At 48.7% G+C, this 24,188-nt stretch overlaps 1 protein-coding gene across 6 annotated transcripts in view; it reads right to left on the reverse strand.

Annotated features, from left to right (window-relative positions):
* Nucleotides 1–14,702: 14,702 nt before the first annotated feature.
* The window catches only part of LOC142497974 (uncharacterized), a 364,739-nt gene continuing 355,253 nt past the window's right edge, over nt 14,703–24,188 (reverse strand). For 5 of the 6 annotated variants that reach the window (XM_075606462.1, XM_075606461.1, XM_075606463.1 and 2 more), the window contains one exon: nt 14,703–16,963. In XM_075606462.1, the coding sequence (XP_075462577.1) occupies nt 14,928–16,571 (1,644 nt within the window). In that variant the 5' untranslated portion in view covers nt 16,572–16,963 and the 3' untranslated portion in view covers nt 14,703–14,927. The remainder of the gene's footprint in view (nt 16,964–24,188) is intronic. The other variant, XM_075606464.1, reaches the window with a different exon arrangement.

Raw genomic sequence — 24,188 nt, forward strand, 5'->3', positions numbered from 1 at the left:
TGCGAGGAACCACTCCCCCTCTGGTGGGAGCCATCGCAGGTGGAGGCGCTGTACCGAGAAGATGTTGTAAGTGATCACCCCTAGTATAATTACCCCAGGTTCCCCGTGGCGGAAGCTCAGCCCTCCTGTGAGCCAACAGGTAATGCACCACACCTGAGTAACAATATATGTTTCCTGCACTCACACAGTAGAATCTGCGATTGGGTGGGGGAATACCCGTTACACATATATATATATATATATATATATACAGTGTTCGACAAACCTATACATTTGCGCGCCCCGGGCGAGTGGATTTAACATTGTGGCGAGCTCCTATTGGCCCAAGCAGCACACGTTTGGTACTAGGTGGCGAGTAGATTTTTTTTGTTCGGCGAGTAGATTTTTTGGTGATTTGTCGACCACTGTATATATATATATGTAACGGGTATTCCCCCCCCCCAATCGTAGATCTGATATGGGTGCAAGGAACATACGGTGTTACCATAGGGGTGGTGCATTACCTGTTGGCTCACAGGAGGGCTGAGCTTCCGCCACGGGGAACCTGGGACATAACACAATACTAACGGTGATCACTTACACGATGCAGCGCCTCCACCTGCGATGGCTCACGCCAAAGGGGGAGTGGTTCCTCGCAGGACAATCACTATCAATCACATACACAGTGGGTATAATAACTAATGGCTTTACTAACATGCATAACAACTCATCACATTCATAATGACATGTGTCCCTCTCACGAGGAGACACTTACTGCGACGTCTCGCAGGACGCTCCCCAACACTAGGTGATCCCACCCAGTGTCCAAAGAACCCCACCCAATGTCCCGCACTCTTACAGAGGGAACGTGGGTGACTGCGCAGTCACTAATTACATTAAGGGCCCGGTGGTGCACTTAAGAATGTGTGATACCTGCCGAGCACTCCGGTGCTCGGGTCAGCAACTCTTCACAAAGGGTCAGACGTGTGATGAATCCGTCTGATCCTCCAACCGAACTCCTGGCACGCGCGGACCGCCAGGGGCGATCCTATTCTGACGAAAGTCTCTGTGGACCCCAACGTGGGTCCGAACTCCGTCGCTGGAACCACAGCATCCGCTGAGTCCCTAACTACCCTAGGCACTAACGTGACAGGTACCCTAACCTAGGGCCTGTCCCTGTCGCACCACAACTGGGGAGTGAGAGCCTATCTGGGGCCTAAGGGTCAATAGCCTGCCTACTCCCCTAACGGTGCCCAGTCCTGACTCCCACTAACAACTGACTAACCTGAGTGACAGGGTCCCTTACTCTAGGGCAGTCCCTGGCAACACTCACTATCATGGGATAACTTATACTTATCTTGGGCCAAGGGGGTGCTGGCCTAGTACAGGGGTCCCTCTCTACTGTACCCTACCTCCTTCCCTTGTCTGCCTCCTTGCTCTGACTTCCTTCTCTGACTCACGTAGCTGCCAGCCCGCCAAATGTATCCACTTCTTCTGGCAGTTCTGCAGCCCTATTGGCCCCTATGAGGCACCTGGTGCCTCCCTCGCTAGGCACTATGGGAATTGTAGTCCCGGGGCACCTATAATAACATTGGGGCCGCGTGCACGCCTTCCCTCTGCCTACACAACCCCTTAATGGCCGCCGCAGCATTTCTATCCCTGTCCCTACTCTCGCGCGACTCTTTCCTGCCCTCGCGCGATCATCTGCGCATGCGCGACTATCCCTGGCCTCCGGGGACTCACTGCGCATGCGCGAACCGGCGCAACATGGCGGCACCCTATGCAAGAGCCGTCGGAGATCTCCTGCACTCCGGCGAGCTCCCTCCTCGGCCCCCACCCTCCGGAGTGGCCGTCGGGTCTGCCGCTGGCCTCTGGCAGTACCCGACAGCGCTCGTGGCCACGGAGGCTCCCTGGGAGGTCGAAGGGGGAAAAAGGTGACCAGGCTACATATATATATAAAATAGAATATATGCATACCTATTTGGAAGATTCTGGGAAATAAATTGGCTACTGCTTCTGTGTGGTGCTGAAACCTACCTGTGGTGTCAGGAGAAGCTGAGCTGCGCGATATATGTGCAATGGGGCAGGCTTTTGGGTAGTTCTTTGGTTACTCACTCATGGTACAGCTCCTCCAGCCATGACAGGATCCTAGGGGTACGATATCAGCTCCTATAATTGCAGTCTGTCTACCTCCTGCCCAGTAACTGACACCCAGGCAGAGGCATGGTGCACAAGCATCTGTATTTTTTCTCTTATCTTACTCTTCCTCACAGCATAGTATTCTGCAGTCCAGGACTTCTGGATGGTGTGTGCCCAGTCTCAGGGGGCATTCTATCTGGATGGTCTCTAGTCCATAGAGACAATAGGGGAGCCCCTGCTACTGCCACAATAGTGGTAATGGTGAGCGGTGCTGTTGGTTGATGAAGGATACAAAACTAAGAGAGAAAGAACCCAACTGTAGCACTCGAGCTCACCCTCCGGTGATAAATGTAGTAATTAAAACGTAATCTTTATTATTAGCAACCAAATAAAATAAAGGGTGTTAAAATTACAAACTGAAGGTATGTGCTGGATCCAAATGCTGACAGCCGTACAGGCTCAGGATCCTAAAGTATGAGTGTGCCAATAGAAATGCTACTAGCACACTAAATCACAGTCCTCGTAAAGAATCTGTGTAGGTGTGGATACGTACCGGGAATTATCATAAACAAGATAAATACGCTGTAAATCACTAAAACACGTAACCTAATAAAGAAGGGTGATTGGATTTACAGTAGCCGGTGGGTGATTATGGTGTCACATTAATAATATATAGATATACCACAATACAACCGGCAAGGAAGGGTGTGATCAGAGTAGGCTAGGTGCTATCTGTATATCTGTGGAAAATGGTATAGGTGAGTCTAAACCATTGTAGTTGCTGGCTTGACCTGAGGTAACCTACAGTTGGGTTCTTTCTCTCTTAGTTTTGGTATCTAGGCCAGCCGGCCTGGAGTGGCATGCTTGCCCCGCAATGGGGAAGACTCAGCCTTGTCCTCTCTCCTCCATCTCCAACTTCAACTCCTACCTCTCTCTCTGGAGGGTAGAGCTAGACTGAATTTAGATCCTCCCCAGAAGAATCTAGAAGGGGCGGGCTCATGGACTGTACCCACCTACAAGGGGGCTGTACACAGGTCATGAGTCACCACCTCTCTTCCTTCAGCTTCCAGGAAAGAAAAAGGGGGGTCACAGGCCCATAGATTAACCTGCTACTGCCTGGATCTTAATAGGACTTGCATAGCAGATACACTATGTGGCGAAAGACAGGTACTATGGGACATACCATGTTACAGATGTAAACCAAGTGAAACCAAAAGCAATGCTACTAAGTTTGGATTTGGAAAAGGCTTTCGGTAGGATAAGGTGGGATTTTTTTGTATAGCACACTGGAAGCATTTTAATTTTCGGGGGCGTTCTTGCAAGCAGTACGGGCTCTTTATCAGACCCCAACAGCCAAGGTTGAAACTACCAGGAGGGGACAGGAACTAAGTAATAATTAAGAATGGGACAAGACAGGGGTGCCCCCTATCACCATTGTTGTTTGTAGTAACAATTGAACCTTTGGCTGCTACCATTAGAGGGTCCCATAATATACAAGGGGTCAATATAGCAGATGAGTGTTATAAATTATCACTGTTTGCGGATGATATTACGTTGACATCTCTTCCAAATCTACAACACACCATTAGTGAGTTTGGGTTTTTATCCGGTTATAAGGTAAATACAGGGAAATCAGAAGCTTTAAACCTAACCCTACCAGACACGGAGGTTGAGATCCTTAAGCTAAACTTTAATTATAAATGGAGGAAAACACATCTAAAATATGTAGGTATATACCTTACCAAACATACTGGACACCTAACAAGCTCCTATTGAACCCCTTGTTCAGCTGGTCTTAGCTGATTGGAGGGTGGCAACCTCCTACCTAATTGAAGCTTACCCCCTCCCACATTTAAATGGTTAAAAGCTCACTCCATAGCATCTCCCACTCTCAGGGGAACTTGCTTGCTTGCAGTATGATTGTGACAAATCTAATACAGAGTGCTTTCCTGGTAATGTACAGGTTAGTAAAAGCTTCAATCAGACTTAGAACTTTGCAACTAATATTGACAGATTTATTATAAATCATTCTTCCTGGTATTGCACAGGTTATTAAGAATTTATATTAATGTTAGGGACCCTTGAGATGTGGTCTGCCGTGCAGTGGCTCAGGGGCTTACAACAATTTGGCCAAAATGTTAAACTAAAAGACCATTTTATTTAATAGATATTTATACATATATATTTAGGCACTGAACCGTGTATGAGTTTCACTGGATGTGCACTGAGCTCTGTCTGTGTTTTATGTTCTGTCTCTGGTTTTAAATATATACCTTACCAGTTATTATTTCTCACTATACAAATATAATTACCCGGAATTATTTACCCATGGTGCGCTTTGTGCTCTCTCTTTCTTATAAATTGTCCACCCGTGGTTTGATTCTTCGGTGGACACCAGTGGAGGAGGGGAATACCTCTACGCATAGGAGCTGCAAGAGGGGAGAATTGATCAACTAAAAGATCTCTAAGGAAGCAAGAGCGCGGATCAAAAACTCTATATCTCAAAATTAAAAAAGATTTACAAATTTGGAACCCCAATTTATTTCATGGATAGGGCAGATAACAGCCATTCAAATATTCTCCCCAGGCTACTGTTCCACTTTCAGACACTCCCTGTTCATATCATGCGTAGGGATCTAAAAGAAATCCAGAATCGGATCATGCAGTTTATCTGGAGAAATAAACAGCCCAGGTTAGCTAGGTCGATTATGCTGTAAACAAGGGAAGGGGGTGGTTTGGCGGTTTCCAACGTGTTTAAATAGTATATGCCTTCCATTTGGAACAAATGGTCTATTGGCTCTCCCCCAGGGAGCGACAAAACAAATTTCACATATATTGACGGCAGCCCGGTGTGCCGTGGCAGTGGCATGGAAAAAACCACTTCCACCCTCCAGGAGGGAGGTTATTAGGAGGATAGAGGATGTACAACTAATGGAGAAGCTTACCTCATTTTTAAATCATACAACAAGGAAGTTTCACAGGCTGTGAGAACCATGGGATATAAGGGGATAGGAGAGATAAGTAAGAAGAGATGATGCCCTGAACGCTGGGAGGAAAAAGAGGAGGGAGAGGTTTCAGTCCCCAGGAAATATCTGGATGGGTCAAAAGAGGAAGTTAAATTAGAAATTCTCTGTCAAACAAAGTTATACTGTACCAATGAATATGTATTGTTAATGTCTCAAAATCTATGTGTAGCCCTGTGCCCGAACTATGTGTTTTCCTGGCCCTAATATGTCAGCCCTGGTACCAGTGCAGGCAGTGTTAGGGTTAAATCCCTTATCTTTAGACAGTAATGTGAGCTCCTGTTAGCTACATATAATTGTAACGGATTTTCTGGCCTGGCCTGACCCACCCAATCTCACATTGGCCCCTGTGGTCTAACCAGTCCCCACTACAGTGTAGTGTCTGGTGGTGCACCTGTTGGCAACAGGACTCCTGAGTCTCCCGCATGATGGTGTGTGGGGATTGCCCGCCCAGACAGGCAGCTGAGGTAGTGTACTTGAGTCCTACCTAGATCCAGTGCAGCGCCTCCACCTCATCAGGATCCCAGCGTCCGCTTGTGGATGGTCCTGGTGAGGAACTCCTCTGTGGTGCACCCCTCTGTGTAATCACTCCACACTTACACACGAGGGTATATTTTAACAGGAGCATCTTTATTGATGTACGGCGGGCCAGCTGCCCCTCACAGTGGGTGTTCTTAGCCTCCCATGTTCACCGCACCTCCCTTTGAAAGGTATGTCTTCCCTTAATTGGTGGATTCCCTATCTCCCCTTTAGGGAGATATCCCCTGTGCCAGATCCCTGGTCACAGTATCATGAACTGTCCTTTCAAGTCTCAGCACAGACTTGTTTCTTTAACCTTTCCTCCAACACCTCCAATACACACAGACCATACTCTAACCACACTAATCTAACTTTTGAGCAGTGCTGTGCCTTATGTATCCTCTGGGGGCTGGCACAACTCTGACATCACTAACCATGGATTCAGAGCATGTGACCACTCCCATCCATACATAGGGCACCTCACCAGGGTGTGAGGGCAAACCTCCATGATTACTGCTGGCATGCCCATAACTTACCAGGCCTTACTGTCAGCAGGAGAGATGACTGTTAGCCATTTTACAACATGGCTACATAATTGATAATGGTTTGCAGGTATAGCCTGAAACCATTGGAGCCTAGACACAAAGGGGGGTGAGCCTAATACTGAGGTACTGCCCACCTACCGGGGCTAAGACCTGGGAGCCTCCCCTGGTAACAAAAAGGGTCTGCAATCCAAATTCTAGTAAGTTCCTCTGTGAATGCCTGCTCCTTAGGGAGTAGTGGAGGAATCCCACGCTCCCCAGTTTGCACACCGCTACCTTAGGGAGTAGGTGAGGATTCACCTTGCCCTATAAGGGGGCAGGGGTTGAGAAGGCTAACCTCATGGACCTCAAGTCCATGGGTGTCTAGTCAGGGACACAGACGCAGCATGTTGCGAAGGAACATGTTTAATACTGTGAAGTACCTCTCCTGTGTGAGAAGGGATCAACAGGACTGGCCTGCATCAATAAATAAGTGAACTGTTGCTCTGTCTGGTCTCTGTTACTGAAGAAGAGTTCCTGCAGGGGCTACTCCTATCTCTGATAGGGCCTGGTACACACAATCGAGGAACCACAGGGGGTTAATGTCTGCTAGAGAGGGGAAGGAATCAGTAGATCATACAGCTGTAACTCAGCAATAGCGTATATCCTCGATTGTAAGACGCACTTTTGTACCCATTTTCACGTGGCTGAAATAGGACTGCGTCTTACAATCAATGTACTGAAAAAAACAAAAGAAGAAAAAGACAGCTAGGGGGCGCTGCTGGAGATGCCGGCCGGGTTTTCTGTGTGCAGCAAATAACATGGCTGCGATCATGGCCCCCTCCCCCTCCTCCTGCAATAATTTAGAGAATCAAAAAATAGCGATCCTCCTGGGAGATGAAACCACAGCAGAACTGGCTGCACACTATATCAGCACCTGCCACAGGCTGAGAGACGTCCACTAACCCCCACATCCCTGTGTGAAACTGTTACCCATATACCGTGCAATCATTATAAACTACCCCCTAGTATTCGTGTAATTATTGTCCCCCACCCCCTATTATTCACGCTTTGGCAATACTGAAATGTTCTTTCGTCATGCCAATAAAGCTAATTTGATTTGATTTGACTCCCAGGGATTATGGAAGTTATAGAAGAAATAAACTGTTCAGCGCTTCCCCCAAATGTAAAAAAAAACAGTGCAACAGCACCACCTCGTGGTGAAAAGTGCTAATAGCACCTCTGACACCAGAATTGAAGGAAACCTTTTCCCTGCCTAGGCTTCTGTGACTTGATAGACACATCTGCACCCTGCAGCAGACTTCCCGGAAAGCTTTGGCACGCACTGACAATGTTATCTCCGATTTTGATAGAACGTACGGATCCGGGAAATGAAAGAACCAACACACAGACAGTGTTTCAATCCTTCCACCTCAGTTTATTAAGCATAGGGTTAAGATTTTTATACAGGGAAACAGAGGGGTTTGGTTAGAGGCGTAACATAGGTGTAACCTGGGTGTGGCTTGGGTTAGAGGCGTGATTTAGGGGCAGGACATATTAGTGGCATGATTTTGGGACGTGATTCTCCCAATACAGGCACTGTCTGAATACATAGCTTATTCATTGTCTGTTATCAAAAGAAACCTTGAGACTCTAGCAACTAAGTTATACGAATTTGCCTCTTTCAGAGAACCAGTCTATTGTATGTAGCTCCAGTAAGAAATTTTAGTGGGCGGCTCCTGTGTGTGAGAGAGAGCTGCAGAGAGAGCTGGAGGAGTTCAGGAGAATGTGTGAACAGTGGAGTGTGCCAGAGTGAAGTTTTACTCTGAGAGTGAAGAAAGAGATTGCATGGTCTGGGAGTTTCAAGGAGACAGGAGAGAATACACTCAGCCATACTGAGTAGAGCTGATAGCACTAAAGTGCTGTGGACCAATGTCCATCACCCTGCAGAGGGGGTGAAGTGGGAGATCTAGCCTCACCCAGAGGGCCTACCCTTGGGTGGAGGCAGGGGTATTGAAGCCCCAAACAGACCATCCTGCAGGGGTGCAGCCTGGAGGAGAGGAGTGGAGGAGTAGACCTGTTACAATTGGAAGCACTGCTGCATATGAACTGCTGCAGTGCATGAACTGCTGTGTGCTACTGCTGTGTGCTGCATCACTGTTACAAGGTCAATAAAGACATTGCTGCTTTTACATAAGGACTGTGTGAGATCTGGATCATTCGCCCTGGGACCAGGGCTTCTCTGTAAGGGTCCTACCCCACATCCCTGGGGCTTATAGAGATGGAGGCGCTGCACCGTTGCTAAAAAGATGGAGGCATATACCCCAGAAGCCTGGCCCTGTTGTCCCCAATACCAACGCGGGAGACTCAGGCCTTCCTGTTCCAAGCAGGTATGCACCACCATATACTTGTAGCCAGCCCTCACTACACCCTAGAGTTACAATCTGCGACCAGGGGGGGGGGGGGGGGGCATGGGCTACATGTATATTGACTAAAACAGCAGGAAACTGACAATACAAAAAGTATCTTAGCATATATCCTGAGCAGGGAGAAAGGAAATGTATTTTGGCAGAACCTGAATACATTAGAAATTATATCTCAGCAAAAGGCTGACTACAGAATCTTAACTGGTTATGAACAGACAAAATGGATGGCTTAACACTAGTGCAGATTCTGGCCTGACCTACTGGTCCTAACAGGTAATAAAAATAATATTCATATTTTTTTTTTTTTATATAACTTTCTTTTATTGGTTTTTCAAGGGTATTACATACAGGTATCATATTAGTACCATTTAATAATTTGTTAGACAGACAACAGCGAGACAGACGTGGGAGGGGTAGACGAGACAGGATTGGGGTAGTGGGGAGGGGAGGGATACTGGGGGGACGGGGGGGGGAAAGGGGAGGTGGAATAGAGGAGGTAACTGTATTCTTGTTCTTTACTGGTCTTACGTTGTCACTGTAGGCTCAGATCTATCTGTGACTGTACTGCTCTGACTTGGTGTTAGGGGGGGGGGGGCGTGTAGGTTGCCTTGACCTGCTTTAGGCTTAGTTTTGGCGTCATGCCTCCTGCGTTTTTTGTCCGTCCTTGAAGGAGAACCCATCTGTTTCTATCAAAGCCAGACGGAGGCATTGCTCATCCCTGGGATATCTGTCTGTGCCAACCATAGCGACCAGACTTTTTGGAAATTTGAGCCAGTGTCGTTGACCAGACTTGTCAACTTCTCCATCTGGCAAGCAAACCAAATTCTGTTCCGAATTTTATCTATTGATGTAATTGCATTCTGGTTCCACAGTGCTGCGGTCTCGCACCTCATCGCTGTGGCAAAATGTTCTTTTAATTTGTTTCCTGATCTAGAGACCTCATTTGTGGGCTTACCTAACAGGAACACCCATGGGTCTAGTTGAATTTTGAGGCCTAAAAATATCCTCTGTAGCCAATCTCTGATTTGTGTCCAGACAGGTATGAGTCGTGGACAAGACCACAACATGTGTACCAGATCTCCCCGTTCCCCGCACTGTCTGGGACAGAGCGGGGAAGCTCCCGCGATGAATTTTGCCAATCTAACTGGGGTGAGATACCACCTCATTAATACCTTATATGAGTTCTCCTTCAATGTCGTATAAATCGAGCTACTGGCCGCAGCTTTAAAGATTGCTGTCCAGTCATCGTCTTCTATTGGTCCTGTCAGGTCAGTCTCCCATTGTGCCATGAACCTGGTTTTATGTGAGCTGTCAATGTCCACCCTTACCACCTCTCTGTAAAGAGCAGATATGAGTCCCCGTGTATCGGTTCCCCGATCACAGAGCTTCTCAAAATTGGTTAGCGGCGGTCTATTCGGGTGTTTGGTATAGAATGCCCGGACCTGGAGGTATCTAAGAAATTCTGTGTTGGGTATGTCCGTTTCTGACTGAATTAGATCAAATGGTTTAATCGTGTCGCGCCCCTCCAGGTCTTTTAGTCTTCGCAACCCCAATCTCTGCCAACGTACGAAGTTCTGATCAATCAGCCCTGGAGCAAAGTCTGGATTTCCGTACAGGGGAGTCATCAGAGTATGCTTTGAGGTTAATGAGTGATTATTTTTAGCCGTATCCCAGACCGAGAGCGAGTTAAGCACCGAGGTCAGCGGATCTCTGAGATCTTTTAATCTAGATTTAGGATACTAAATTAGGTCCTTTTTTTTGGGACGTGATTCTCCCAATACAGGCACTGTCTGAATACATAGCTTATTCATTGTCTTATCAAAAGAAACCTTGAGTCTCTAGCAACTAAGTTATACGATTTTGCCTCTTTCAGAGAACCAGTATATTGTATATTGACTAAAACAGCAGGAAACTGACAATACAAAAAGTATCTTAGCATATATCCTGAGCAGGGAGAAAGGAAATGTATTTTGGCAGAAACTGAATACATTAGAAATTATATCTCAGCAAAAGGCCGACTACAGAATCTTAACTGGTTATGAACAGACAAAATGGATGGCTTAACACAAGTGCAGATTCTGGCCTGATCTACTGGTCCTAACAGGTAATAAAAATAATATTCATATTTTATACTTATCTGCATTCTTTCAATGGTTTAAAAAAAGAAGAAGTGCCAATTTTTAAAGTATAGAGTCAGGCACTTGCTCACAAAATTAAATAGCAATTTGTACATTCAACTGGGAGAATGATGCTAAAATGATGGATAAGTATTAATAAAAAAATATATAAATTAAAAAAAAAAAATATATATATATATATATATATATATATATATATATATATATATACACACCATAATACTGAGTTAAGTTATGGTGAGTAAAAAAAGTGACAAAAACCCTCCACAGGAAAGCAAATATGCAAATACAACTGTATGCTCATCTGCATGTCTTAGGCAGGTCTGCAACTCCGCCTTTCCCCATTATCACCCAGCATACAGCACTTCCACTGCAGCAAGGGATTCTGGGAAATGACATGCAAATGAGCACACAGTGTCACTTTTTGCCTCAAAAACCATTTTTAACATGGTTCCTCAAAGCTGTGACCATGCAGCAATCTTAAGCCTATAGGGAACCATGTTAAGAAACCTTGATGCGACAGCATTTGCACAAGGCCGTGTAAGTGTTTATGGTATTATACACTTTAATATCCCCACGTCAATTGTTTCAGGGACTAACATACCTGAACCCAATTTGTTATTCCTTTTTACCCCTCAACCTGTGCTCCCCCTTTTTCCTTTTGTATTCAAACAGTCTTTGCTTGCAAAGGATTCTCGACAAAGTATTAAAAATTAACATTTTATTTATGATTGTGTTAATTTGTCCAATTACATTTGAGCCCCTGAAATAAGGGGACTGTGTATGAAAATGGTTGCAATTCCTAAACGTTTCATACGATATTTTTGTTCAACCCCTTGAATTAAAGCTGAAAGTCTGCACTTCTATTGCATTTCGGTTGTTTCATTTCATATCCATTGTGGTGGCGTACAGAGCCAAAATTATGAAAATTGTGTCAGTGTCCAATTATTTCCGGACCTAACTGTATACACTGTGTGGTATAGGTTGCCGATATGTGTGTTCAGTAAAACCGGTTATTACTTACTTGTGGTGTGATTATTGTTAGTATTGGGCCTTGTGCGTGGATCATCTCACAGGTGGAGGCTCTGCACCAAGGTGGACATGTGACACCCCAGGCTCGCAGTGGGGGAGGCTCAGACCTTCTGGTTGCCTGACAGGTTGCGGCAGCACTGGTGGTTCCTTTAGTACGGGGTAAAGGGGCTGTAATTATAACACATAGGGAGGGGAGTGGGGCAGCTAACATCCCCTTACCTCGGGTTTATTTCCCTATCTGCTTCTGCTCTGTCTATATAAACTGTACCTTTCCTTTTCCCGCCCAAACGCCCTAGCCACGCCCTCCCTCTGGCCTGCCCAATCACAGCACTCTGCCCACCTGCCCAGCTAAATCAGTGGACACCCGTCCCACATCTGCCTGGTAACCCAAAGCTCACTTACCCGCCAAAACAGAACTAGCCCCAGAGCTGAGGGGCTTCCAGTCCAATGCCCCCCACAGTCCCGTGCCACCCCCATGCCCGTGCACCCTCAGCTAAATGCTTTTCATTCTGGGTTAGAGTTACAAATACAAGATAAAGTTGAGTGTGTGTCTCCTGGACTCTGACCATACATTTTGGCCTCAGATTCCCATATGAACACCTCCCTCAGCCTGGCAATGTGCTTGTGGGGAGGTAACACCAGCGCATGTGTAACAGGGATCTCTGCGATAGCGGTGTGCAAGTGTAACCATCAGTGGGAAAGTTCCTTGTGTGAGGGACCTTATATCCTAAGCCCCCTAACCTAAAAACCCTACTTTAAACCCTTACCCTAAAACCCTTACATTAACCCACTGCCATAGACCAGGGGTGAGCAAACTTTTTATGCCGAGCCCCCTTTTTATCCATGAAATTTCTTGCCCCCCACCTGCCTGATGTAATCAAAATCACATGAAAAAGAAAAAAAAACCTTTATTAAACGGTATGCAATGTAAATACTAATATGTCTAAATACTTACATATTTCAACAGCTCGCACTTCAAAATTAGGCTGCGTCCACGCTGCCGCTGAGAGCGGTGACATCACCAACTCTCCAAGCATGAGCACAGGGTGTCCTGCATCATTTTGCAAGCACGGGCGTGGGGTGATTGGATTGGGAGGGGGTGTGTGTGTGCGTGCGCATTGACTGCTGAGCGCGCTTCAAAGTACATTTTGTTTGTCTCCCCAAGTGCCAAGCTTGGGAGAGCGGATATGTGCAGAAACGCAATCCTTTTTTTGGGGGGGGAGGGGGGCATTCATCCACCTCTTAGCTACCTCCCTTCCCCCCTTCATTTTCCCTTCCCTTTTTCCTTCTCCCATTCGCCTTCTCCTTGCTGTCCCCAGTGTCACACACTCCTACCTACAGTATTATGTATTATTATTTTTTTCCGTTTTCAATGTTGTGTTCTCACTTTTCCCCCATTATTTTTGTACATTCATAGTATGATTGATACAGTGGCAGCCGACCCTTTAACTTGCAGGGGATCGCAGCGAAGCAGGTTGCCAGCGGAGAGCAGGACCACAGCGCTATTGTAGGGCAGACACCGTAAGGAGGGGCGTTTGACATCACAGCGCTGGTGCGTGCTCCTCCCCCGTACCTCCGAAGCCCCCGTGCGTGCACACACCATCACGTGGCCGCCACCTGCACTATCCTGTTCAGCCGCCCATGCACAGCTTCTTCGGCTGCCCGTCCGCGTACAGCTTTTTGCCCTCCTGCGCACACCAGGTTTTGCCGCCTGAGCTCCCTCCCCCCCCCCCCCCAGGGGCGCGCACACCAGTTTGCGCAATGCTGCATTGAATCACAACACCCACACATACTCAATCACAACTCACACACTCACACTCATCACACACTGCACGCACACACTCTCTCACCCTGCACACACTCTCACACTTTTACCTGGGGGGGTAGTACTCTGCATGCTCCGGTCCCCCTTGTGGGGAAAACAGACAGGAGGAGGAGGGTCTGTCTGTGTGCAGGGAAGGCCCCGCAGAGAGCAGAGAAGCAGCAAGGCCCCACTGAGAGCAGAGAAGCAGCAAGGCCCCGCCCCCACAGCAGAGAGCAGAGAAGCAGCAAGGCCCCGCCCTCACAACAGAGAGCAGAGAAGCAGCAAGGCCCCGCCCCCACAGCAGAGAGCAGAGAAGCAGTAAGTCCCCGCCCCCACAGCAGAGAGCAGAGAAGTAGCAAGGCCCCGCCCCCACAGCAGAGAGCAGAGACGCAGCAAGTCCCCGCCCCCACAGCAGAGCAGAGACACAGCAATGCCCCGCCCCCACAGCAGAGAGCAGAGAAGCAGCAAGGCCCCGCCCCCAGAGCAGAGAAGCAGCAAGGCCCGCAACAAACAGAGAGCAGAAAAGCAGCAAGGCCCCGCCCCCACAGCAGAGAGCAGAGAAGCAGCAAGGCCCCGCTCCCACAGCAGAGAGCAGAGAAGCAGCAAGGCTCCGCCCCATAGCAGAGCAGAGAAGCAGTAAGTCCCCGCCCCCACAGCAGAGAAGCAGCAAGTCCCCGCCCCTACAGCAGAGAGCAGAGACGCAGCAAGTCCCCGCCCCCACAGCAGAGAGCAGAGACACAGCAAGGCCCCACCCCCACAGCAGAGAGCAGAGAAGCAGCAAGGCCCCACCCCCAGAGCAGAGAAGCAGCAAGGCCCCGCAACAAACATCGAGCAGAAAAGCAGCAAGGCTCCGCCCCCACAGCAGATAGCAGAGAAGCAGCAAGGCCCCGCCCCCACAGCAGAGAGCAGAGAAGCAGCAAGCTCCCACCCCCACAGCAGAGAGCAGAGAAGCAGCAAGGTCCCACCCCCACAGCAGAGAAGCAGCAAGGCCCCGCCCGAAAAGCAGAGAAGCAGCATGGCCCCGCCCCCACAGCAGAGAGCAGAGAAGCAGCAAGGCCCCGCCCCCACAGCAGAGAGCAGAGAAGCAGCACGGAGCTTGTTCAACCAGACCGCTTCTGCATAATCCCACATTTTATTAGAACCAACAGCATGGAAATATAAAACAAGATAATTTTCCTTTAAATATAAGAATGATACAAATAACCTGTTATAACTTAAAAGTTATAACTTTATCCTTTTAAAATGCTCGTTTTATGCACCATAAAGTCACTTTGCATTGTGATTCAGCGTAACACAGATACTGTACACGTGTGCACTTATGTGAGCGTCTTATTAACTGGTTATCCCTAAACATGCCTGGCTTTAGACATAGGTCTCTCCCTTGTGTGTGTCCTCTTGTGCTTGATCAGGCTGGATAAGGCACTAAATCCCTTCCCACATTCCCCACATACATGTGGTCTCTCACCTGTGTGTGTCTTCTTGTGTGTGTTCAGGTTGGATAACTGACTAAATCCCTTCCCACATTCCCCACATACATACGGTCTCTCCCCTGTGTGTGTCCTCTTGTGTGTGTTCAGGCTGTCTAACCGACTAAATCCCTTCCCACATTCCCCACATACATGCAGTCTCTCCCCTGTGTGTGTCCTCTTGTGCATGTTCAGGTGGGATAAGGCACTAAATCCTTTCCCACATTCCGCACATTCATGCGGTCTCTCCCCTGTGTGTGTCCTCTTGTGCATGTTCAGGTGGGATAACTGGGTGTATCCCTTCCCACATTCTCCACATACATGCGGTCTCTCCCCTGTGTGTGTCCTCTTGTGCTTGATCAGGCTGGATAAGGCACTAAATCCCTTCCCACATTCCCCACATACATGCGGTCTCTCCCCTGTGTGTGTCCTCCTGTGTGTGTAAAGGCTGAATAACCGACTAAATCCCTTCCCACATTCCCCACATACATGCGGTCTCTCCCCTGTGTGTGTCTTCTTGTGTGTGTTCAGGCTGGATAAGGCTCTAAATCGCTTCCCACATTCCTCACATTCATGCGGTCTCTCCCCTGTGTGTGTCCTCTTGTGCATGTTCAGGTGGGATAACTGGGTGTATCCCTTCCCACATTCTCCACATTCATGCGGTCTCTCCCCTGTGTGTGTCCTCTTGTGCATGTTCAGGTGGGATAACTGGGTGTATCCCTTCCCACATTCCCCACATACATGCGGTCTCTCCCCTGTGTGTGTCCTCCTGTGTGTGTAAAGGCTGAATAGCTGACTAAATCCCTTCCCACATTCCCCACATACATGCGGTCTCTCCCCTGTGTGTGTCCTCTTGTGTGTGTAAAGGCTGAATAACCGACTAAATCCCTTCCCACATTCCCCACATTCATGCGGTCTCTCCCCTGTGTGTGTCCTCTTGTGCATGTTCAGGTGGGATAACTGTTTGTATCCCTTCCCACATTCTCCACATTCATGCGGTCTCTCCCCTGTGTGTGTCCTCTTGTGCGTGTTCAGGCTGGATAAGGTACTAAATCCCTTCCCACATTCCTCACATTCATGCGGTCTCTCCCCTGTGTGTGTCATCTTGTGTGTGTTCAGGTGGGATAAGGCACTAAATCCCTTCTCACATTCCCCACATACATGCGGTCTCTCCCCTGTGTGCGTCATCTTGTGTGTGTCCAGGCTGGATAAGTGACTAAATCCCTTCCCACATTCCCCACATATATACGGTCTCTCCCCTGTGTGCGTCCTCTTGTGTGTGTTCAGGTGGGATAAGGCACAAAATCCCTTCCCACATTCCCCACATACATGCGGTCTCTCCCCTGTGTGTGTCATCTTGTGTCTGTTCAGGCTGGATAAGGTACTAAATCCCTTCCCACATTCCCCACATACATGCGGTCTCTCCCCTGTGTGTGTCATCTTGTGTCTGTTCAGGCTGGATAACACACTAAATCCCTTCCCACATTCCCCACATACATGCAGTCTCTCCCCTGCGTGTGTCATCTTGTGTGTGTCCAGGCTGGATAAGTCACTAAATCCCTTCCCACATTCCCAACATACATGCGGTCTCTCCCTTGTTTGGGTCCTCTTGTGTAGGTTCTGGTCTGATAACCAAGTCAGATTCTTCCCACTTGATCCAAGATCTTTTCCTGTGGCACCTTCTTATTCAAAAGAATATATATTAGAAGCAGTTACATTGTTTAATAATTGCCTTGACTGGTTGAAAGTTTCATTTTCTGTCATATTTATTGGAATGTTGCAAGATTGTTCTGTCCTCGTCTTTTCCATATACTCATTTGGGTGTTTGAACTTCAGATGTTTGAGGAGGTAATCCTGACTGCTAAAAGCAACCTTGCAGTCTTGGCATGGGTGGAATATCGGTGCTATCGGAACTACTGTAGACAAGAGACAAAAAAGTCACAGTTACACAAACTGTCTTACAGAAGGTGATGCACGAGAGGTAAGTTGGAATATCACAAACAGTTCAGGATGAAAGTAAACTGTAGATGTACATTGTACAAAAGAAGGGTTTAGCACAACATGTGCCGCATTAGGGCTGAGAGAGCAGATGTAGTGGATCATACATTTAAGGTAAATCTAAAGATTTAAAGATTTTTTTTAAAATCTCACTTGCTGGAAAACACCAATTAAAATGGCAGAAATCTTGTCAAATCCATTGATACATTAAAAAAAAAAAGGGGGGGGGGGGGTGGAAAGAATCCTTTGGGATTGACCATGGATCTATTAACACCACTCCTGTTTTCATTGGTAATTTTTATAAATAACCAATTAAAGGTTTTATTGTACCTAACTCATTACACAACACTGTGAGTGCATTCGAAAGGGATTCTTCCCCCCCCCCTTTTTTTTAAATGTTATACGCTTATTATACCTATTGCACCTCAGTTTATATCTATACTTACTAGGCTGATGCAGGAGTACCTACACCCCCACCTCCCCCCCTCCATCTTTTACACCCGCACCTCTCCTCCTCTATTACCATTGCAACAAGACGCCATGTGACGTCGGTTGTGCTCGAAGCAGGGCGGCAGAACGTAGGTGGCCGTTCTGCGCCCCTAGGACACCACCTAGGTTCGCCTAATGGACAGGCCGGCCCTGGGGGCGATACAAACAAAAACGATGCACAATTGTGGAATTTGATAAAAAAAAGGAATGCGATTCCCTCCCATTAAGGTGACGCCCCAGCACCCAAGAAATGGCATTCAGCACATGGTACATCCACCAACTCCCTTCATTACCTTAGCAGTTAGCCACTGAGGTAATGAAGGGGGGGTTATTAATGTATTTTAATATTGTTAATGTGTTTATTTATTACTGGTGTAGCCCTGGTTTTGGGCTATTATTCTGTCCTCTTCCTGCGCAGTAATCCCTGGTAAGGGCAGGTTTGCCAGGAGTAATCATGGGTTTTCCCCACACCCATGCTGTGCAGTGAGACAGTGAAGATAGTGTCATCAGGCTCTGTGTCCAATCACAGTGACACAGGGGTGGTGCCTATAACTACTTATTGCATAGAATTTCCTGAATTTAGTAGTTCCTCTCCCCCTTGAGAGAGGATAGTCTACCCCAGTGAGCTGCCAGGGCTCTGGCGGACTTTGCGGCCCTCCCTCTGGGAGAGGTGGGAGGCTATTCCTTCTACTCCACCAGGGAGTAAGAGAACAGCTAGGACAGCTTCTAGGGCCCTGACTAGGAGTGATTGTCCAGGGACTTCCTTCGGGTGACAACCCACTGATGTGCGGCTGAGTGACCTGGCTGCAAGATGGGCAGTCTAGAAATGTGTGGGAGGATGGTGCTCAAATATAAGTGTAGATCATGCAGTATATAAAAGTTGATATGAAGATGGTTAACTGGAACCAATCATGGTATATAACAGTCCATAAGAATATACATTCCATCCATAGTGATAATCAATGGTTTTATGTCTAAAATGTATCATTTTGTTTTAAACGTGTACATATTTTGTTAATGTTTAAAACCACATTTGTCTAATAGGGATATTGGGCATTCGCCTAGAAGGGGGCGCGGAGGTAGGGGACGTGGGTAATGGCAGTAGTTGCCCCGGGGAGGGTGGTTAGGCTTTCCATGGGAGGTTTGGTGTGGTGGTCAGAGGGTTAATTACCTTAGCGGCTAGCATGGCAATTTCTTTACTGGCCACTTCAATAAATTTTCTGCCATCTCGAACGGTTTGGCAAGACCCCATGGAATGGTTTGTCCTTTGTGTTATCACGTTTTTTTTTAAAGGATGTGACAGCATAAAGGGAGGGAAGCACGCCAATCAGGAAGGCTTTGCTTCTCTCCCTTTAAAATGACGTCACCAGAAAAAAAATGGCTGGCAGATATATACCACTTTTTTTTCTAAATCCTACTGCAAATCCCATCTTGCCACCCAGAGCCGCCAACAGAAATCTGGGTGCCCAGGACAAATGCAAGGAGCAACCCCCGCCCCAACCCCCCCTCCCCCCGTTTGACAAATCCGGTTCCCTGCACGCCCCGGGCGACTGGATTTGACATCGTGGCGACCTCCTATTGACCCAAGCAGCGCACGTGGTTTGTTTTTTAAATAATCCCTGCTCGCACTGGAAAATAATAATAATAAATAAATCCTATTTGATTGGTGTGCACACTGACAAATTGTTTTTTTTGGCACGCATCCAGGCGCTATATGAGCTCGCATGGAAGTGGCCTTCCTTTTCAAGCTTCATCCTTCGTGAGCACGTAAGTACTCTCCCATACCCCCGCGCAGCTCTCCCTTGTCTCTCCCCCCCCCCACGACGGCTCTCAGTTGTCATCTCCCCCCCCCCCACGCAGCTCACCGTTGTCGCCCCCCCCCCCGCAGCAGACACAGTCAGTCAGACACAGACAGTCAGACGCAGACAGTCAGACGCAGACAGTCAGACGCAGACAGTCAGTCGCAGCCAGTCAGTCAGCCAGGCAGACACAGCCAGTCAGTCAGCCAGGCAGACACAGCCAGTCAGTCAGTCAGCCAGACAAAGCCAGTCAGTCAGTCAGCCAGACACAGCCAGTCAGTCAGTCAGACACAGCCAGTCAGACACAGCCAGTCAGTAAGTCAGTCAGACACAGCCAGTCAGTAAGTCAGTCAGACACAGCCAGTCAGTAAGTCAGTCAGACACAGCCAGTCAGTAAGTCAGTCAGACACAGCCAGTCAGTAAGTCAGTCAGACACAGCAAGTCAGTAAGTCAGTCAGACACAGCCAGTCAGACACAGCCAGTCAGTAAGTCAGTCAGACACAGCCAGTCAGTAAGTCAGTCAGACACAGCCAGTCAGTAAGTCAGTCAGACACAGCCAGTCAGTAAGTCAGTCAGACACAGCCAGTCAGTCAGACACAGCCAGTCAGTCAGACACAGCCAGTCAGTCAGACACAGCCAGTCAGTCAGACACAGCCAGTCAGTCAGTCAGACACAGCCAGTCAGTCACTCAGACACAGCCAGTCAGTCAGTCAGACACTGCCAGTTAGTCAGTCAGACACAGCCAGTTAGTCAGTCAGACACAGCCAGTCAGTCAGTCAGACACAGCCAGTCAGACACAGTCAGTCAGACACAGCCAGTCAGTCAGACACAGCCAGTCAGTCAGACACAGCCAGTCAGTCAGTCAGACACAGCCAGTCAGCCAGTCAGACACAGCCAGTCAGACACAGCCAGTCAGACACAGCCAGTCAGACACAGCCAGTCAGTCAGACACAGCCAGTCAGACACAGCCAGTCAGAAACAGCCAGTCAGACACAGCCAGTCAGACACAGCCAGTCAGACACAGCCAGTCAGACACAGCCAGTCAGACACAGCCAGTCAATCAGACACAGCCAGTCAGTCAGACACAGCCAGTCAGTCAGACACAGCCAGTCAGTCAGACACAGCCAGTCAGTCAGACACAGCCAGTCAGTCAGACACAGCCAGTCAGTCAGACACAGCCAGTCAGTCAGACACAGCCAGTCAGTCAGACACAGTAAGTCAGTCAGACACAGCCAGTCAGTAAGTCAGTCAGACACAGCCAGTCAGTAAGTCAGTCAGACACAGCCAGTCAGTAAGTCAGTCAGACACAGCCAGTCAGTAAGTCAGTCAGACACAGCCAGTCAGTAAGTCAGTCAGACACAGCCAGTCAGTAAGTTAGTCAGACACAGCCAGTCAGTAAGTCAGTCAGACACAGCCAGTCAGTAAGTCAGTCAGACACAGCCAGTCAGTAAGTCAGTCAGACACAGCCAGTCAGTAAGTCAGTCAGACACAGCCAGTCAGTAAGTCAGTCAGACACAGCCAGTCAGTAAGTCAGTCAGACACAGCCAGTCAGTAAGTCAGTCAGACACAGCCAGTCAGTAAGTCAGTCAGACACAGCCAGTCAGTAAGTCAGTCAGACACAGCCAGTCAGTCAGACACAGCCAGTCAGTCAGACACAGCCAGTCAGTCAGACACAGCCAGTCAGTCAGACACAGCCAGTCAGACACAGCCAGTCAGTCAGTCAGACACAGCCAGTCAGTCAGTCACAGCCAGTCAGCCAGTCAGACACAGCCAGTCAGCCAGTCAGACACAGCCAGTCAGTCAGTCAGACACAGCCAGTCAGTCAGACACAGCCAGTCAGTCAGTCAGACACAGCCAGTCAGACACAGCCAGTCAGACAGTCAGACACAGCCAGTCAGTCAGTCAGACACAGCCAGTCAGTCAGACACAGCCAGTCAGCCAGTCAGACACAGCCAGTCAGCCAGTCAGACACAGCCAGTCAGCCAGTCAGACACAGCCAGTCAGACACAGCCAGTCAGCCAGTCAGACACAGCCAGTCAGCCAGGCAGACACAGCCAGTCAGACACAGCCAGTCAGACAGACACAGCCAGTCAGACAGACACAGCCAGTCAGTCAGACACAGCCAGTTAGTCAGGCACAGCCAGTCAGTCAGGCACAGCCAGTCAGTCAGACAAAGCCAGTCAGACACAGCCAGTCAGACAGACACAGTCAGTCAGACAGACACAGCCAGTCAGACAGACACAGCCAGTCAGACACAGCCAGTCAGCCAGTCAGACACAGCCAGTCAGTCAGTCAGACACAGCCAGTCAGTCAGTCAGACACAGCCAGTCAGTCAGACACAGCCAGTCAGTCAGACACAGCCAGTCAGTCAGTCAGACACAGCCAGTCAGTCAGTCAGACACAGACAGTCAGTCAGTCAGACACAGCCAGTCAGTCAGACACAGCCAGTCAGTCAGACACAGCCAGTCAGACAGACACAGCCAGTCAGACACAGCCAGTCAGACACAGCCAGTCAGTCAGACACAGCCAGTCAGTCAGACACAGCCAGTCAGTCAGACACAGCCAGTCAGTCAGACACAGCCAGTCAGTCAGACACAGCCAGTCAGTCAGTCACAGTCAGTCAGTCAGTCAGTCAGTCAGTCAGACACAGCCAGTCAGTCAGACACAGCCGGACACAGCCAGTCAGTCAGTCAGACACAGCCAGTCAGTCAGTCAGACACAGCCAGTCAGTCAGACACAGCCAGTCAGTCAGTCAGACACAGCCAGTCAGCCAGTCAGACACAGCCAGTCAGCCAGTCAGACACAGCCAGTCAGCCAGTCAGACACAGCCAGTCAGCCAGTCAGACACAGCCAGTCAGCCAGTCAGACACAGCCAGTCAGCCAGTCAGACACAGCCAGTCAGTCAGACACAGCCAGTCAGTCAGACACAGCCAGTCAGACACAGCCAGTCAGACACAGCCAGTCAGACACAGCAAGTCAGACAGACACAGACAGTCAGACAGACACAGCCAGTCAGTCAGACACAGCCAGTCAGTCAGACACAGCCAGTCAGTCAGACACAGCCAGTCAGTCAGACACAGCCAGTCAGTCAGACACAGCCAGTCAGTCAGACACAGCCAGTCAGTCAGACACAGCCAGTCAGTCAGACACAGCAAGTCAGTCAGACACAGCCAGTCAGTAAGTCAGTCAGACACAGCCAGTCAGTAAGTCAGTCAGACACAGCCAGTCAGTAAGTCAGTCAGACACAGCCAGTCAGTAAGTCAGTCAGACACAGCCAGTCAGTAAGTGAGTCAGACACAGCCAGTCAGTAAGTGAGTCAGACACAGCCAATCAGTAAGTGAGTCAGACACAGCCAATCAGTAAGTCAGTCAGACACAGCCAGTCAGTAAGTCAGTCAGACACAGCCAGTCAGTAAGTCAGTCAGACACAGCCAGTCAGTAAGTCAGTCAGACACAGCCAGTCAGTAAGTCAGTCAGACACAGCCAATCAGTAAGTCAGTCAGACACAGCCAGTCAGTAAGTCAGTCAGACACAGCCAGTCAGTAAGTCAGTCAGACACAGCCAGTCAGTAAGTCAGTCAGACACAGCCAGTCAGTAAGTCAGTCAGACACAGCCAGTCAGTAAGTCAGTCAGACACAGCCAGTCAGTCAGACACAGCCAGTCAGTAAGTCAGTCAGACACAGCCAGTCAGTAAGTCAGTCAGACACAGCCAGTCAGTAAGTCAGTCAGACACAGCCAGTCAGTAAGTCCGTCAGACACAGCCAGTCAGTAAGTCAGTCAGACACAGCCAGTCAGACACAGCCAGTCAGACACAGCCAGTCAGACAGACACAGCCAGTCAGACAGACACAGCCAGTCAGACACAGCCAGTCAGTCAGACACAGCCAGTCAGTCAGACACAGCCAGTCAGTCAGACACAGCCAGTCAGTCAGACACAGCCAGTCAGTCAGACACAGCCAGTCAGTCAGACACAGCCAGTCAGTCAGACACAGCCAGTCAGTCAGACACAGCCAGTCAGTCAGACACAGCCAGTCAGTCAGACACAGCCAGTCAGTAAGTCAGTCAGACACAGCCAGTCAGTAAGTCAGTCAGACACAGCCAGTCAGTAAGTCAGTCAGACACAGCCAGTCAGTAAGTCAGTCAGACACAGCCAGTCAGTAAGTGAGTCAGACACAGCCAGTCAGTAAGTCAGTCAGACACAGCCAATCAGTAAGTGAGTCAGACACAGCCAATCAGTAAGTGAGTCAGACACAGCCAGTCAGTAAGTGAGTCAGACACAGCCAGTCAGTAAGTCAGTCAGACACAGCCAGTCAGTAAGTCAGTCAGACACAGCCAGTCAGTAAGTCAGTCAGACACAGCCAGTCAGTAAGTCAGTCAGACACAGCCAGTCAGTAAGTCAGTCAGACACAGCCAGTCAGTAAGTCAGTCAGACACAGCCAGTCCGTAAGTCAGTCAGACACAGCCAGTCAGTAAGTCAGTCAGACACAGCCAGTCAGTAAGTCAGTCAGACACAGCCAGTCAGTAAGTCAGTCAGACACAGCCAATCAGTAAGTCAGTCAGACACAGCCAGTCAGTAAGTCAGTCAGACACAGCCAGTCAGTAAGTCAGTCAGACACAGCCAGTCAGTAAGTGAGTCAGACACAGCCAGTCAGTAAGTGAGTCAGACACAGCCAGTCAGTAAGTGAGTCAGACACAGCCAATCAGTAAGTCAGTCAGACACAGCCAGTCAGTAAGTCAGTCAGACACAGCCAGTCAGTAAGTGAGTCAGACACAGCCAATCAGTAAGTGAGTCAGACACAGCCAATCAGTAAGTCAGTCAGACACAGCCAGTCAGTAAGTCAGTCAGACACAGCCAGT

This window comes from Ascaphus truei, chromosome 6 (genome assembly GCF_040206685.1).
Source record: "Ascaphus truei isolate aAscTru1 chromosome 6, aAscTru1.hap1, whole genome shotgun sequence".
NCBI lineage: Eukaryota > Metazoa > Chordata > Amphibia > Anura > Ascaphidae > Ascaphus > Ascaphus truei.